At 46.0% G+C, this 17876-nt stretch overlaps 1 protein-coding gene across 9 annotated transcripts in view; it reads left to right on the top strand.

Moving 5' to 3' along the window:
- The window catches only part of DET1 (DET1 partner of COP1 E3 ubiquitin ligase), an 84013-nt gene that overhangs the window by 50352 nt on the left and 15785 nt on the right, over positions 1-17876 (top strand). For 6 of the 9 annotated variants that reach the window (XM_074317471.2, XM_019726725.3, XM_019726727.3 and 3 more), the window contains 2 exons: positions 1896-2087; positions 5125-5782. In XM_074317471.2, the coding sequence (XP_074173572.2) occupies positions 1896-2087; positions 5125-5314 (382 nt within the window). In that variant the 3' untranslated portion in view covers positions 5315-5782. Of the gene's footprint in view, positions 1-1895; positions 2088-2614; positions 4098-5124; positions 5783-17876 lie in introns of those variants that run through there. The other 3 variants (XM_019726728.3, XM_088789339.1, XM_074317472.2) reach the window with 3 other exon arrangements.

The following is a 17876-nucleotide window of genomic DNA, read 5'->3' as shown; positions in this document are numbered from 1 at the left end:
TTGGTGCAGCCACTATGGAAAACAGTATGGAGGTTCCTCAAAAAATTAAACAGAGCTACCTTGTGACCCAGCTATTCCACTCCTGGGTATTTATCTGAAGAAATCCAAAACATTAATTCAAAAAAATATATGCACCCCTATGTTCACTGCAGCACTATTTACAATAGCTAAGATATGTAAACAACCGAAGTGCCCATCACTAGATGATTGAATAAAGAAATTGTGGTACGTATATACAATGGACTATTACTCTGCCATTAAAAAGAATGAAATATTACCATTTGCAACAACATGGATGGACCTAGAGGGTATGGTGCTTAGCGAAATAAGTCAGACTGAGAAAGGCCAATACTATATGATCTCACTTATATGTGGAATCTAAAGAACAAAATGAATGAACAAACAAAAGAGAAACAGACCCATAGACACAGAGAACAAACTGATGGTTACTAGATGAGAAGGGGGTGGGGCCTGGGTGAGAAAGGTGAAGGGAGTAAAAAGTACAAATTGGTAGTTACAGGAGAGTCATGGGGATGTAAAGTACAGGATGGGGAATATAGTCACTATTGTATTGCAAAAAGTATGTGTAGTGTCAGATGGGTACCGGACTTATCAAGGGATCACTTCATAAATTATTTCTTTAGTTTTCATTCCATTAGTTTCAGGGATGAGATGTTAGATCAATATTCCCCCCAGACTAAGCAAAGTTTATTTTCCCTTTGATGGTTAAACTATATGATAATGCTTTGATATAGAGATTTTTTAAAAATACATACTGATAGGCAGTTGACATTCTTTCTAAGAAATTACAGGAAAGTGAAAAGAAAGGGAAGAAATCCAAAATATCATTATGCAAACACATCCATTAACATTTTGATGTATTTCTGCCAGTCTCTTTTTTTAGGCATAATTTTTGTTTTCTTTGTGTTTTTAATCATACTATACAGACAGAATGTACTTCTTTTTCTTTGTTTTTTAAATTAAAGTTTATTGGGGTGATAGTAGTTATAAAGTTACATAGGTTTCAAGTACAATTCTGTAATACAGCCTCTAAATATCACATTGTGTGTTTATCACCCAGAGTCGGTTCTCCTTCCATCACCATATATTTGACCCCGTTTACTACTTTTTTTCATACCATTATGATAAACATTTCTCCTGTTACTACACAATATTTGAAAATTATAGTTTTCCATTTAGTTTTAAATTTTTCTTCAAATTTTTGTTGTAGTATTAAACGTGCACAGATAACTTTCTGCATATAGGATTTCTTCATTGGGGTAAATTTCCAGAAACTTGGTCAAAGGGTTTTAAATTCAGTATTTGTTACAATTGTGAGAAGTGACTGCTTTATTATTATTTATTATAGGTCAGATATGTGACTCTGTGTCCATGTTACTATTCTTCTAGACACTGGTGTTTCTGTAGGATATAGGTAGCTAGCTCGCAAAGTTTATTTAAACAAAGAATGAGTAATTTGTCGCAAGGTTTGGTGAAAGTTGGTTTGTAACTGAGCCTAAGAACAATCAGAGAGAGGCTGCCTTATTGTGGATTCTCTGCTTTCCGTAACACCTTCCTCATGCAGTCTGAGGCTGCTATTTGGGGAGAGTAAATTCAAGTAGAAGTCGTCGTCGTAGATTAGTTATACTCATTTGAAACTTGTTTGTAGAGTCTTTGTTAATTTTTCTAAAGTAACGTTCCCCATTTCTGTTTTCTGCTTTTTGAGAGTATTTGTAGCCAGCCAGACTTGTGACGTGTGTGAGACCTGATTTCAGTCAACGTCTGGATTTTTATTTACAGAAGAGTGGTTTTTGGACATGTGTGTGGTCAGTTTAAAATGCCAGGCAGCCTTGTGTGTCACTAACACAGCCTTCCTCACTGGTGCTTTGTTGTAGGTTTAAAGACACTATTGTGAACGCCAAGTATGGGGGGCACACGGAGGCCGTACGCCGCCTCCTGGGCCAGCTCCCCATCAGCGCCCAGTCTTACAGCGGCAGCCCCTACCTTGACCTGTCTCTGTTCAGCTACGACGACAAGTGGGTGTCGGTCATGGAGCGGCCCAAGACTTGCGGGGACCACCCCATCAGGTACACCACCTCCGCAAACTGCTCACTGCCAACCGCCTAAGGGCTGGTGACGGCCCGCGCTCTCTCTCCTTCTTAGGCATCGTTTCGCTGTGATTGTGTCCATTTGTACTCGTGGGTTAAATGGAAAGGGCAGGCTGTTTCTATACTGTGGTGGGTGCTTTGATCAAATAGGCACTAGTCTCATAAATTAAACAATTACTCTTCGTTTCTCATCAAAACATCCAATTCAGGTAAGTGGTGTTCCCTTTTAAAGGTATCCAGGGAAGGAAACCATACTGTTTGTTCCATTTAGCAATCCAATACCATTTCATAATAATGTTTCTGGTGGAGACTTTTTAATTTTATCTAGCTCAAACGATTTTTATTCCCCCATGTTACCTAGTAGAAAAGATAGCTGAGACAATTTGGGGAGCAGGAGATTTTGGAGAAACTCATGCTTCCTCACTTGGGGAATTTTGGAATGTAGACTGCTGTATTATTGCTGGAACCTTGAAACTAACCTCTTACACTCAATCCCTCCCTCACAGATGTCCAGTTCACAGATCCACTTGTCTCTCCATCTCAGGAGCTTATGCTGTTCTGTGTGCTGTAATAGGCGTTAGGGAAAGGACCTGGCCTCATCGTTACTAGTGGGTTTCTTTTAAGGGAGGTAGGTGTGTTCCCGGAGCCCTGAGCTGGATGGAGCATGGGATGCTGCTTTTCCATATAGATACAGTGGTAATTAGTAGTTCATAACCCAGCTTCATTGTGTATTAAGTAGGCTTGTGTAACATCTTCTGTACAATTATCACCATTCTTAATATTTCCTTTGGCAAATTGTAGTCAAGATCCAAACACCAGTTACATTTCTAATTAAAAAATTAAGTGGAAAATTTTAAACATAAAAAAAGTAGAAGAGTGAACCTTCACGTACCCATCCCCTAGCTTCAGCCGTTATCAACTCATGGTCAGTGTTGTTACGTTTCTTTCTACCATGACCACTACTCCGTCCCCTCCTGACTGCCACCCAGATTATTCTGAAGCAAGTCCCAGGTGGCATAGCATTTTACTCGTAAATATTTCAGTAGGAATTTCTAAAAGACAAGGACTTAAAAAAAAATACAACCTCGATACCATTATTTCATCTAGAGAAAATTAACAAAACTTTATTGAGACCACCAAATACCTAATCAACGTTTACATTTTCCTGTTGTCTTGTAAATATTCTTTCTGCAGGTCCTTTGTTCCACTCAGGACGTAAACAGGCTCTTGCTGTTGCTTTTGGTCACTGTTTCCTTAAGTCTTTTTCATTCTCTAGGTTCTGTTTTCCTCTTATTTTCCTCGGCAGTGAAATTGTTGAGGAAGCCAGATGATCCGTCCTGTAGTGTCCCCCACATTCTAGATTTTGCTCATTGTTTCTCTGGAGCAGTATTTACCATCTTTCTCATTCTGCCATATTTCCTGTAAAGTGGTAGTTACATTTAGAAGCTCCAACAACTCATGTTAAATTACAAGCCCTTTGTGTGTTGCGGACTAAGTGGGCAAAGTGAATGTGTTTTTCACACATAAAAGCATGTAATGGGCATTAATAGGCTTCATTTGATATTGTCAAGTAGCATGAGATACATTTCTCTCTTTTCTGACTTCCCTGCCTTTCTGGTGTGAAAAGATATACCTAATCAACACATCTGGTTAAAGGGATTTTTCTTGTAATTCTTATTTATTTTTAATTTAAAATAAGAAATGCAAGGATATGAAGGGCATTTGAAGAGGTAATGCCATCACTCTAACACTTTTATTGTATGTTCCATTCTGGTCTTGGTCAACGTTACAGCTGTAATCGTGGTCAACGCTGTACTTTGTGGTCTGCTTTTATTTTATAAATGTTTTTCCCTGTTACATGGTCCTCACAGAGTCCTAATGAGGGCATATTATCCCATCAGATAGATGTACCATACTTTATTTAACCATTCCCCTATTACTGAGCATTTATTCTCTTTCTGCATTTTTCCATTAAAACTGATGCTATAGTAGCCATCTTTATTCATGTCACTGGTTACTTCATTTAAATTAAATGCTGAGGGTCTAAATTCTTGGAACTGGGATTATCGAGTCAAAGGGTATGAATATCTTTATGTCTGATATATATTTGCTTTCCAAAAGGGAAATTGTAGAGCTCTCCAATGTAGGCCCTTCATTTTGTAGGGCTTCCCCCAGCTCAGCCCCACCCGCTGATTCCCGGTAGTTCTCAGTACCACAGGGGCACTTAATTTGCATATGGGAAAAGGTATTTAAGTACTGGGATGGAAGGCAGCATCTTTAGTCTTACTGTATTAGAGGAAGAGCTAAAAACTACATAGTATTTTGTTTTTGTGCATGAAAAGAAAAACCTTCCAAAAGAATTTATTCTTAAAATGAAAAACTCCAATGGGCCTAGCTCTACACTGTCCTGTATAGTAGCCACTACCCATGAGACTGTCGAGCACGTAGAAGGTGATGGGTCCACGTCCAAGTCGAGCTGTGCTCACTGTCAACTACACATCCAATTTCATAGGCTTAGTACAGAAAAAGAACGTGCACTATCTCATTAATATTTTTTATATTGACTCTAGGTTGAGATGATAATATTTTGGACACCAATAGTGGGTTAAATAAAATAGATTATTAAAATTAATTTCGCCATAAAATTTTTTTTTAGCGTAGCTACCTGAAAAATTGAGATTGTCTATGTGGTTCACAATTCATTTCTAGCCCTGGCCTCACAGTTGGGGGCAGCTAGCTTCTGGAAACGGGGGGACTGTAATTAAGGGCCGTGTTGGCAAAAAGCAAAGACCCCGTGACCCAGGACAACGTAGTAAAATTCATAATCCTGCCCCTGACACGAGCTGATAAGACGAAGGTGATTTTGCAGTTCTGATACCCTGGGGCTGGCATAAGAAGGGATTCGAGGAATATAAGCCAAAATAAGGAGTTGCCACATTCCCCCTTTGTGCAGATTCCAGGTGGTGGTGAGTATCTCGACCGGCCTCCCTCTCTTTCTCTCTCTCGTTCTGTTTAGGTTCTATGCCCGCGACTCTGGTTTGCTCAAGTTTGAGATCCAGGCTGGCCTCCTGGGCCGCCCCGTCAGCCACACCGTGCGACGTCTCGTTGCCTTTACCTTTCATCCCTTTGAGCCCTTTGCTATTTCTGTGCAGAGGACTAATGCTGAGTATGTTGTCAACTTCCACGTGCGACACTGCTGCACGTAGGGGCCCCACCAAAGCCAGGTGTCCTGGGCTCCCAGGACTCCCCCCTCTCATCTCGTGGACTCGAAGCAAAAGCTCCTGCCTGTCAGCGTGTTGGTTCCAGACTGGTGTTACCTCCGGTGGGGAGAGCTGGACCGAGGGGTGAGGGCGGCCCAGCCTAATGACACTGTCGTATCAGCTACAGAAAAGCTGCTGACTGATTTCACGTCCTCTTGCCTTTTCCCTGTGGCAATGCCCAGCATTAGTTAAGACCATTTCATTTTTGTTTTATTTTGTGTTTTACTGCTATGAGAGGAGAGCATTACACCTTTCCCTCCTTCATATCACTTCTTTGGCATTATGGTATGCAGCCTGAAGCAGGTAAATCTTGTTTACTCAAGAGAACGGTATACGTCCTTTCTACTTAGCCAACAAGCAGGGCTGTCTTTATAAGAAAACAAAATAAAGCCTTGGTATTTTCTTACTGAAGTATATCCTGTTTGATGACTGGCTTGTGTTCTGATCTCACCAAATGCTTTTCAAAGACTTGGGTTCCAGGAAGGACTGTGAAAGGGACGAGAGGCCATGGGATTAGCAGCTGCTCTTGGGAGAACTAAGTGGTGTGTGCCAGCATGGAGACAGTTATCTGCCAGGATTGTTTCCCTCCCTTGGGTTTTCTCCTGGGGATGGTATAGCTGGAGGGACTGGGCATAATTGCACATGGTCATGTGGAAGCACGCTCCCATCTGTACCATCTGTGTCGTGCAGGTGGCCATCGCAGAAACAAACACTGTAGCACGTACTGCAATTCGGGTAGTGGGAGCCGGCAAGTTCCAGGTGCTCCTAACGCAATCAGACTGGTTGTTCCTGGATGGTTGGGCCATCCCAGCTATCCTAGAAACACCTGCCGGCCCCCAGCCAGCATCCTTCTGTCACAATCTCAGCAAGTCCCCTCCAGAGGGCTTGTCAGATTGTGTATGTTTCATCTTTAAAATGCCATTGATGTATAAGCTTGTGTAGTGACATCTGACTTTGAAGGGTACCTTTGAAATGTGGGGTTTCGGAACAGGCTGCGAAGGGAGCCATGGATGCAGACAGCTGGATCCTGTATCCTTCTACAGCCAGACTGATTTCCCTTGGTAACATAAAAAATGGGATATGAGATGCGAAGCCCCGCTAAAAACAGCTCAGCTAATTGTATCATCTTCAATACTAAACAGCTAAATTCATTCTCAGTGAGCACTCAACACAAGATAGGAGCACCTGTGTTGACCTACTATGAGTCAGGTAGATGCTGTGTCAAGATGCTAAGGATGAGGAGAGAAATAGGCAAATAAAGAGAATTATCATGCAAAACAGTAAAAGCTCCAACACTGTATATCTGGGAACAGTGGGGTGGGGGGACGAAGGAGAGGAGGAGAAGGGACTCTCTACTGGGGAAGGGACACTGGAACCGGATAAATGGGGGTGTGTTGCATGAACCAGGGCAGAGCACACTTGAAGGAGAGATCCGGCATGTTCAAAGGCGTAGAAACATGAAAAGGGCTGTCAGGAGTGTGGGATGGCAGATAACTGGGTATGGCCACAGCATGAGCTGTGTAGGGGCCAGGGGATTGTCATGGAGAGGTCTTGCGCGTGGTGCTAGGGTTTTGTGCAGTGGAAGGCATAGTAGGAATTCCACAGAGAACTTTCAGCAGTTTGGCAGACGGCTTGGAGGGAATAGAGACGAGGGAGGGAGGCTGGACAAGTCAGTGGTGGTAGTCCAGAGGGAACTTGGACGACCTCCCGGGGCATCTGGATGGATGACAGACTGAAGCATTCTCTTGGAGTCTTTGTAGGTCATGACTAAATCAGGGGCCCAAAGCAGTTGCATGGGTGTGGGGCTGAACTAACCTTTCTTTGTAGACGCACTTCACCCACAGCTTTTCCTTTGTACGTGGCTGCTTGATTGCACCTGAGGACTTGGCAGAGAGGAAAGAGCATAGAGTGTGAATTCGCTCGGGGCTCAGTGTGAATCCCGGCCCTTCCACTCATTGGCTGTGTCACCATGGGCTGATTTCCTAACTGTCCTGAGCTTAGCGGCACATGTCACTGCCACACGGCCACATGTAACGGGAGAGCCCAGGCAATGTAGTGTGCCTGGCCAGCCAGGTGCGAGGTCTTGCTGTATTCACAAGAAGGGGACGTGGGTTTGGCAAAGAGCCAGCTGTTGCTGGGACACTGGCATCCTGCTAGCTGTTGCTTCCTCTCCGGCCCTCTCCCCTGTCCTTATTCAGCCGAGGCCGTGTAGTCTTAACACTGTAATCACTCCCTTGCAGTTACCTGTAATTTCCTTGCTGCTCCTCCTCCACGATAGTTTAGAAAACCCTCAACTCTGTGCATGTCTGTGTCTGAATAGATGAAAATTGCTTCAGAGAATCCACGTCTGTTCTTAAATTCATGACCACGAGCCAGAAGTGGGCACGTAGGACTGCTGAGCCATCCTCGTGTGCTTTCTTGGTCTGTTTGCTTTCCCACTCCCTGAAATATGCCTTCACCTCTCTTCACAACCCCCCTCCCACTTCTCACTGGTCACCCTTGCCACCCACTGCATGGCAGAAATAGAAGGGCATTTCCTTATCTTTCCTTGACCATGGCAACCACGTGACATGTGTCTGTGCTCATTCTCTGCCTTTCTTCCTGAGTGAACAATCCCTGCTTCTGGAAAAGGCCAACTTGTCCTTTTGGCTTCTCAAGGTCTTTGCCCCGGCACTAACTTTCTCTCTCTTGCATCATCTGTCTCTTGATAAGTCATTCCCATTAGCATAGAGATATGCTCCAGAGGCTTTCTTCTTTAAATAAAAACCCCTGCTCTGGCCCCATAATCCCTTTTAGTTGCTGCCCATTTTTCTGTTACCTTTCACAGACAAATTTCTCAAGAGTTGTCTAGATTTAATGTGTTCGCTTCTGTACACTCCATCTTTCCTCAACCCACTCCAAATTGGTTTCTGTCCCCACTGAAAACTGCAGATGTCTAGGTTACCAGTGAGTCTGCGTTGCCAGTACTTCGCTCACCTCTCGTCCCTTTCCTAGTCTGCCTCCCAATGTGGGACGTGATTGCTTTCTCTCTGTATCGAGAAACACTTGCTTCCCTTGGTTTCTAGAACAGTATATGTATTTGGTTTTCTTCCTGCCTTACTGATTGTTGCTTCTTTGTTCCTTTGCTGGCCTCTTGTTTGCTGTAGCTGTAGATGGTGGAGTATACCAGCCCTCGGCCTCGGATCTGCACCTCTTTTTCTCTCTCTATTTTTCCTTTAGTTGATTTCATCCATTCCCATGGTTTTAGGTTCTAGTTATATGCTGATCACTCTCCAAGTTACAACTCGAGCTCTGACCCCTTCCTGGAGTTCCAAATTCATTTACCCCACGGATTACTTGGCATCTCCGTTTGGATTCCAATAGGCATTTCAAAACTAACATGTCCAAACATCGCTTCTGACTCCTGTCCCCGCCTCCCACCTCTTTTTCCGCAAAGACGTCCCGTATGGCTTCAGTATCTGCCCGCTTCCTCGAGCCCTTCTTTCCCTCTCCCACCCCCACATCTGACTTCACTCAGGGATGTGCCCCGCGCAGTCTAAACCAATCCCGATAGTCCTATACTCCTTGCTAATGACTAGGAGTAGAACTAGACCCAAACCAGCCAGCACAAGTGGGTAGTTTAGGAATCACGTGACTTAATTCAGGCCAACACTACCATGACGTGAAGGTTTCTGGGACTTCTGGGGGGACATTTCCACTATCAACACCTTGCGATCATACTTAGAAAGAATCAGCCTGAGGATCACGCTTGGCCCCCCGATGGCAGAATGAGGAGGAAGGAACCTGTAACATAGTTGGGTGACTAGATCATAGCAGCCTTGAAACCCACCTTACGTCCGCATTTCCAGTTTTGTGAGACAACGCGTTCCTTACTATTTAAGCCATTTTGAATTGGGTTTTCTGTTTCTTGTAGTTGAAAGCGGAAAATACCTAGGTGCAAAGATGAAGGTCCCCGGTGGAGGGTCACAACATGCCTGCTGGCTGGGTGCCATTTCATTTCCAGTTTCCATGAGACCCAATTATGATTCCCATTCTTGAATTCTTATTCTTGGATTTCTGTAAGATTCCTCCTGGCAGTGTCTTGTGAGTAAAAAAGACTTGACTAAAACAGGAGGTGAAGCACTCAGCCCCAATGAAGGGGTTGAGTACTTGCCCCATATTAGGTTCTCAACCCCTATGTGTTTGTTCATATTATCATAACTTTGTTTCTGAAGCAGTTAAGGCTGCTCTCGGTAAATCTAGTGTCTTGTCTCCACAATGTCCAGTGAATCTCAAGAATCTGTGGAGAAACAAGTTCTTCGGAACCAAAATGTTTAAAAAAACCAGAGACTTCCGGTATACATCCTTCAGAATGAAATTCTTCCCCAAACCCCGCTTCTCTTGCCCCTGCGCTTCAGGGAGCTGACATGTCAGCGATGCACATGAAGCTACGCTGGACCTTTGAGAGAAAGGTTCCATTTAAATTTAGCAAAACTCCTTGTATTCAGCGTCCTTGCAGAGAAGCACAGTGTAAATCAGTGCAAACCTAAATTAGATAATTTTTAAAAGAGCGGTAGCTTCATTATTTTCAAGTACATAGAGTAAGTGCGTCTCAGCCGTGAGTGTTGCTTTGCAGAGGCCCTTAGGGACTTTCCTTCATGAGTACATTATAATTACTGCTAATCACCATAACCGTTTTCTGCAGTGCGTGCTTCGAAAGCAGTTGAGCATGTTAAGTGATTTTGATGTTCCAGGGGGCAATTTTGTTTACAACATTGATCTGCTCAGTGTATATTCTTTATAGCTATCACCCTCTGTTTAAAACATTCCGAAGGCTCCTCCATGCACTGGATGACCAGAGGCAGAACTAATGTAGCAGGCAGAGAGATGCAGAGGAGGTCTCAGATTCCTTCCCCATGGTGTTCTGACAATTCTGGGAACAGCTCGGGCCTGTGCAGACCCTGGCTCTGTCACCTACTCGCTTTGTCACCCTGGGTGTGGTAATAAGAACTTTACTGAGACTCAGTTTCTCCTCTGTAAAATGGGAATAACTTTTACTTTGCAGGGTTGATGTGAGCGCTAAATGCGTAGTAATTACAGCTCTTAATACAGCAAGAACTCCGTAAGTGCTAGCTGCCCTCTCCTTCTCTCTAGATCTCTTGGCCTGTGGGGGAGCCTCTCCCACCTTTTTTAGTGTCACAGAGACTACACCCAGCCCTCGTAGTACTTCTTCATTCCCTGACGACCACCATAAGCTTGCCCCTTCTCCAGGCCCAGCCCCTGCTCATGCACCAGTCACTGGTGGCATCAAAGGGGGCGCCACTCTGCTGCCAAAGCCTCTGTCCCCACATCCCAGGTCTGAGAAGACCAGAACACCCCAAACCATTTTTGCAGCCAAACACATTGGGTGAAGGGAGCTTTGTTTGCCAAGAGTTTGTGATTGCTGTTGATTGTGAACATTTATTAAGAGCTTACGATGGGCCAGAAACTATGCTAAGCACCTTCCGTAGGAAGGTATTATGTCAGCTCATCAATTCTGAGATGCATTTTTCTAAATTGGAGTGTATCTAAGATTGGCGCATCTTATCACTGTCAGCCACGCAGCAGCTGTGACATCACTGTCATCGCTTGTGCCTGTGCAAATTGAACGTGCTCTTCATCTTGTCATCGTTCCTGTTGAGTCATGCACATTGTTGTAATACCGCGTGTTACATGTCTGCTTAAATTAAGATGTCTTCAAAAGGTTATCTGTCCTCTGACTAGCCCTCTCTGGCGCACCCATCCCACCGTCAGTAAAGTTACCAGTCACCCAGCCTTTGAGTGTGGAGTTAGGAAGAAAGAGCCGACTGGTGGCCTGCTTTTGTGGGGGAGCCCATTGCTTCGCCCTGCAATGTTCCATTAACTCTGATGATGGTCTGGCTCCTGTGGGGAGCACTTACAGCGCCCCAGGAGAACGGTCTGAAACTGACGCCGGGCAGTAGCACACGTTGCCTCTGACAGCGGAAGCCGGTTCCCAGGCCCCATGCTGTCTATTCAGGCGGCTTCCTGAGACCAGAGATCTGGTCTCCAGCTACTGTTGCCCTTCCAACCTTGGTAATTAATTTCCCAGGATTAGAAGAAGAGAAGAAGAGACTGTCCTTTAGCTTTAATTGATTGTTGAAAGAACAGAGAGGGGTTCTATATTTCTACTAAAAGAAAAAAAAAAAAAAAGGAGGGAACGAAATTTTCTGAACAGGGGAACAAAGAAGCAAAAGAAAAGGTAATATTCAAGCTCAGTCTCTTCATCCCAGTCTTTAAAAGTTTTTGTTGGCCTTTATGAGGTTTGAAATCTGTCCTAAGGTGGGGCCAGGGGGTGATATGTTACTCAAAATAAACTGCCTCTGGATTGTTTTCCCAAGTCAATTATTTTTTTTAAATGTAAATGTCATTCTGGTTAAATTCTTTTCAAAATGAAGTTTATCTAAAAAGTGCTTCTTAATTCAGGGTAGGTTAGGGATGAGATTGAGGAATTAGGCATGTTAGAATCTCGAGGGATGTTTCCTTTGAAAAAAACAGGTTGGTACCATTTTTATTGAGAAAAGGAAAAAACGCGGAAGTTTTCACATTACAAACTGGAGAATTTGAAAAAAAATCTTGTTTGACGCAGTTATACAGAAGAACAGGGTTTAATAATTGGGACACATGGGGGACAGGAGATTTTCCTGGTTATCAAATAGGGGGTGAATTTAGAAGGCTGAAAAGCGTTGTATTAGAAAAATGTTGAGTTTTCTAAATTGGCAGAATGGGGAAAGCTGGAGTAGGACTTGGACATTTCTGTGGGTCTCACGAAGAGAGGATTCAGGGAGTGGCAGGCAGCAAGTATCAAGGTCAGAGAAAGGTGAGGGACGCAAAGTGGAGCTCAATTGCCAAGGCGCGTTGTCTTCTAGATTTCCCTGTATAATTTTGCAGTAAGTCCCTTTTAAGAATGGGGGAAAAAACATAAAATTGAATACATGCAAATGGAAACTTATGCCTGGCAAAAAAAATCAAAACCAAACCATATGACAAATGACAACACATTTATCAAAGATTTGATTTCCTTAGTATAAAGCAATTTAAAAAACAATAAAAAAGATGAACAATCCCAAAGAAAAAATGGGCAAAGGGTATTATTAGCAGGGTGTTCACAGAAAAAATAAACACACATAGTAAAGAATGATATGAAAAATGCTTATAATTGTATTTTTCACCCATCAGATTAGCAAAGGTTAAAAAATGTTTGACAACCCAGTATTGTCAAGAATATAGGGTGTTCTCACCCACTGTTGGTGGGAGAGGAGTAAGTGATTCAGATTTCTTGAAAGACCAAAAGCCATGTCTTAATAAATATGTGTATCTTTTCACTCAGTTAAATTCTATGTATCAAGGCAAAACGTGCATATGTTGTGCTCACATATGTATAAGCCTATTTTCATTGCAACTTTTTGTTTATGAAAAAGTGGAAGCTACAATAGAGGACAGACTGAATAACTTGTGAAATGCCCATAAAATGGGATCCCATATAGCTGTGAAAAATAACGAGGCAGATGTGTGCATATTGATTTGGGAAGCTCTGTGAGACATCATAATTGAACAACTGTGTTTAGTGTGATGCTGTCTTTTGTGTAGAAAAAAAAAAAGTACAATCTGTACTGAAATGGAAGCCAGTATAGATATAAATACATACATGCTTGTAGATTCACAGAATACTTTTGAAAGCAAACAGAAGAGGCTGTTGACCATGGTTACCTTTGGAGCGTGAACTCAGGAATGAGGGAAGGTGAACATGTGCTTTTTAGCTTATCCCCTTTCTGTTTATAATTCTTTTATTGTGAACATGTATTTATTACTTAAACATTCTTTAAAGTGAGTTTTTTTACTTGTAATTGTGGTAAAAAACACATAATATGGCATTTACCATCTTAACTATTTCTAAATGTACATACAGTTCGGTAGTGTTAAGTATATTCACATTGTTACGTAATCGATCTCTACAACTTTTTCATCTTGCAAAACTGAAACTCTATACCCATTAAACAATTCCCCATGTGCAAACCCCCCCACACCCGCCAAGCCCCTGGTAACCACCATTCTATTTTCTGTTTCTATGAATTTGACTAATTACCTCATGTAAGTGGAATCCTACAATATTTGTTCTCTCGTATCTAGTTTATTTCACTTCTCCTAACGTCTTCAGGATTCATCCATGCTGTAGCATGTATCAGAATTTCATTCCTTTTTAAGGATGAACAATATTTCATGGTATGTGTAGCCCACATTTTGTTTATCCAGTCATCTGCTGGTGGGTCACTCGGGTGGCTTCCCCCAGTGGCTGTCGTGAATAGTGCTTCTGTGAACAGGCGTGTGCAGGTATCTCTCTGAGCTCCTTTGGTCAGTTCTTTAGGATGTTATACCCAGAAGTGGGCTTTAACAAGCTTTTAAAAAGGTATTTCACTGCTGAATTCATCGGTCGCAGCAGAGGTGGTATCAGGTAGACACTGCCTGTGTGGGCTAGTTGAGCCGAGTAGTCTGAGGCCAGGGTTTTCCTTACCAGCCTCCTGGCGCTCAGCACTTTCCTCCTGCCCCTGAGCCTTTCCCATGCACAGGCAGGAGGGTCCTTAGCAGGCTCCCTGCCTGCTCCTGCCTGCACTAATTCTGCCCATTTCTGTAGCTCCCTGAAGGAAGAGACGCTGCAGCAGCATTTAATTAGCGGCCGCGAACATGCTTTCCCAAGGACACGACTTATTTCTCAGCCAGCTGTTGCCAGTTGCTTCCTAGCAACATGCAACACTCATATCTGATTGCTTCTCTCCAGACAAGGGGGTTGGGTGGGGTGGGTGGGTGACTGGTCCACCTGCTGTCACAGCCAGGGTGGGGTGGGGTGAGGTGGGGTGGGGGTGAGACCCTGCGTCTGGGGCTAATTCTCCAGAGGGAGTGAGGGAGGAGCTGAACCTGTTATTCCTGCCAAGCCAGAGACGGTGCTAAAACCTCTCGACCCTTGAACTACTTACCCCACCCCTCTCCTTCAAATTCACGATTAGAGCCACAGAAAGAATGTCAGCAGCTGCCAGCCAAGGCCTCGGCTGTGAAGTGCAGCTCAGAGACTGGGGAAGAGAGAGCGATCTCACCCCACAGTAGGTGAAGGAATGCGGGTGTGTGGGAGGAGGCTGGGAGCACCCCATCTTGGGCAGGGGGAAAGGACAGCCTCATCTCAAGTGGCCCGCTAACTGCTCTGGGTTGGAGGAGCTTTGGAAAGAGGGAGAGGGAGGGAAGATGTCAGCAACAGCTACCACCCTGAATCTGAACTTGCTGTTCCTCAAGGGCTCGGAGATGGCTGCTCAGGGCCCAGACTTCAGCCCCCAGTTCTCTGCACATGCTCTGTGGGGGCGGAGCCCCAGAAAGTAGTTTCCAGGCTCTCGGCCTCACATGGATAGGTGCCTGGCTCAGGTAGTAAATGGCCATCAACTGTGATTGTATGGCCATCAGCTGTGGCTAGTTGGCCGTCAGCTGTAACCAGTGAGCCATTGGCCACTAATATAACTGCTGTGGCTATGCTAGCAGAAAGAGAGAATGGGGGGCTAGCAAGAAGATGGCGGCTGGGCTGGCAAGTGTGGATGGCGGTTTGCGGACAGTGTGGATCCAGCCTCCAGTGAGAGTATAGTGGTATGACTCCCCTACCTATGGCTCCGTGGGTGTTCCTTTTTGGCCTCACCATGTCCTGCGTTCTTGTATGGGGAGCGGGAGCAGAGACCCCGCAGGTCGCCCTGCACGACACATGGCGCAGTGAGCAGGGTCTCCTGCATGACATGCTCCTTCTGCAGAGGTTGCAAACTAGATACTTTGAGATGAGGTGCTGCACAGTGACATGCTTTGGTTGGCACGCGTGGTGTTTTTATAGTGTTGAAGATCTGTGAAGTATCCTGCTTTTTTATGCTGCTGTCATGAGGCCCGCAGTCCCACATGAGGCCCCTTGGGATTGGGCTTGTGTGCCTCTGGCTTGAGTGACCCCACCTCACCCATCCAGGGGCCTGTCTGATATGTGGCCCCTGCACACTTCTCCATCTGCAGTGGAGAGTGAGGCTGCATCTGCAGGAGTCCCCTTGTATTCATTCATTCATTCATTCATTCATTCATTCATTCATTCATTCATTCATTCATTCCACAAGCATTTCTTGAGCTTCTGAGTATCCGAGCCGGAGCTATTGAAAGGACCACAGGGTGTGTCTCTTTTTAGTCCTGAGTTGTGGACCTGATGGCAGGCAGGCAAGGAAACAGGCTGGGTTCACTGAGAGCAGGTGATGGACGGTGCACAGGGGCCAGAGAGGCAGAGATCCCAGGCGCCTGAGCCAGACTGGCAGGGTCGTGGAAGGCGTCTGGCAGACATGTCACCTGTGTGGAATTCTGAAGAAAGATGAGAGGAGTTTGCCTGGTGATGTGAGCAGAGGTAGAGGGCAGAGGGACGAGAAGGGCCCCATCCAGAGACATGGAGGCCGAGAGTTTGGCCTGCCTGGGGACTGGCAAGCAAGACCTCAGTTGCCTGAAGCCAAGAGCTCTGAGGGGGTGGCCTCAGGAGGGCTTGCATTTAGGGGGCCCCTGGAGAGTTTAGTCTGAGAAGCTATTTGTCAGATTCGGGTTTTTAGGTCACTCTGGCTGCAGAGTGGGTTTGATGTGGCATGGGCAGTTAGGAAGTAGGGAGGGTCTTGCAGAGAGTCTATGGTGGTGACAGGAAGTGACATGATCTGTCTGTAGGGGACTCAGAGCCCCTCCCTCCCACGCCCCAGGCAGGGAGCAGGCCTGCCTCCTAGGTGCAGAGATGCAGCTTGGGCGTCCTGCCTTCTGCATCCAGCCTGTGCTCTCGCCACCTCCCTGCCTCCTCCAACCCTGACTGGCTCTTTAGAACTGGCAGCTGGACTCTGCACTGTCCATGGAGGCTTGGTCTGGTTCTGGCACTCGGGGCTCAGTAAGTGACAGCTGTTGGTGGATGACGGGCCTGGTAGAAAACTCGGCTTCTCTCCAGTCTGCTGCCTGTCAGTTGGAGCTCTCAGCACCGTAAGCACCACCGCGTGGCCCGTCCCAGCCTAGGCCATGGGCCACAGCACGCCTGACCAGGCCTCAGTGCCCTGTGTCCCTGGGGGCTGGTCAGGAGTGCGGGCGGCCTGGCCATGGCCAGGGGATGGAGCGGAGGAGAGCAGTGGCATGGGGGAAGGACAGAGTTAAGGGCCAGGCAAGTGGGAAGGTGGTGCCCCGGCAAGGCGGGCACCCGGGAAGAGGCTGACGTGGGTGCGCAGGAGACATGCGGGGAAGCCTCCACAGGAGGTGGGTGTGAGTCTGGAGGGCTGGGGCTCCAGCCTGGAGATCAGGATTGAGAAGCTGGAGCGGGGCCAAGATCACGCGGGGGCGTGTTTTGTTTGAGGAGAACATACAACAATAGCTAATTTCAGCTGAGCAGTTACTATATGCCAGGCATGGCGTTCACACTTTACATTTATTAACTCCCGAGATTCCTCACAACAGCCTCATGAAGCAGAAACTCTTATGGTCGGCACTTTGGAGACAGGACACGTTTCTGGCTCACCAGCCCCTGGCCCTCGGTTACAGAGTGGAAGAGCTGGGCTGTGAGCCCAAGTGGTCGCTTCCAGAGCTGCTGTTGAGACCCGCCCGGCATCTCAGCAGCTGGTTCTCTGGGCCCCTCGCCTAGGGGTGGCCGTATGTTTCTCCTAGTCTGAAGCGCAGCTCTGAGAGGTAACATTCCTGTTCTCAGAAGAGCACGTTGAGGCCTGGAGTCATTTGCCCTAAATAACGCACACGGCGGATGTAATCCACGTCTCCCTGAGGCTCACGTGGTTTCATGAGCACGTGGTGCTTTTAGGGCCGGGCCACATAGCAAAGGAGGTGAGGACCCCATGCACGCCTGAGGGGGGCGGTTCAAGATGCCCGAGTGAAGCAGAGAGCAGGGGAGGAAGGGGGGAGAGGGACAGAATCCATTCACCTCTCACTGAGGGTGGGCGGCTAATGAGCAGATAAGAGTTTGGTCTCTAGAATTCTGGCTCCATATCTTCTCAGTCTCTGACCCTGTTATGTTGTCTCTGAGCCTGTTTCCTCATCTATGAATAGGCGTAATAATTCTGCCTTCAGGGTTGTGAGGATGAAATGAGAGACTGCACTTCTGGCCCCTGAGTGACACGTACTCAGTGATCAATACATGTGGCCGAAAGCTCTCGTCTGGTGCGGCAGCCCCTCCCTCAGGGTACGTGCAGCTTCTCCGGGGGTCTGGGTGGGTGCAAGTGAGTGTTTGAAGGGTTAACCTGGCGTCAAAGCAGTCTGCCCATGGCGAGGAAGGACGAGCTTTTCCCATTTCTAGAGAGACCCGGGGAAATGATGACCCTTGGTTCTGGCTTCCTTTCCAGCTGGTTCTTATCGATGAAGTGAAAATCAGAAGCCACCACTGCTCGGTTCCCCCACTGTGCAGGCAAAGGCCAGCTTGTCTCGACCTGTAGACACCTTCTAGGTG

The sequence above is a fragment of the Rhinolophus sinicus genome, chromosome 13, assembly GCF_057876585.1.
Source record: "Rhinolophus sinicus isolate RSI-liver-muscle chromosome 13, RSI-T2T, whole genome shotgun sequence".
Lineage (NCBI taxonomy): Eukaryota > Metazoa > Chordata > Mammalia > Chiroptera > Rhinolophidae > Rhinolophus > Rhinolophus sinicus.
Note: the sequence above shows the minus strand (reverse complement) of the source record. Positions and strands in the feature narration are given on the sequence as shown.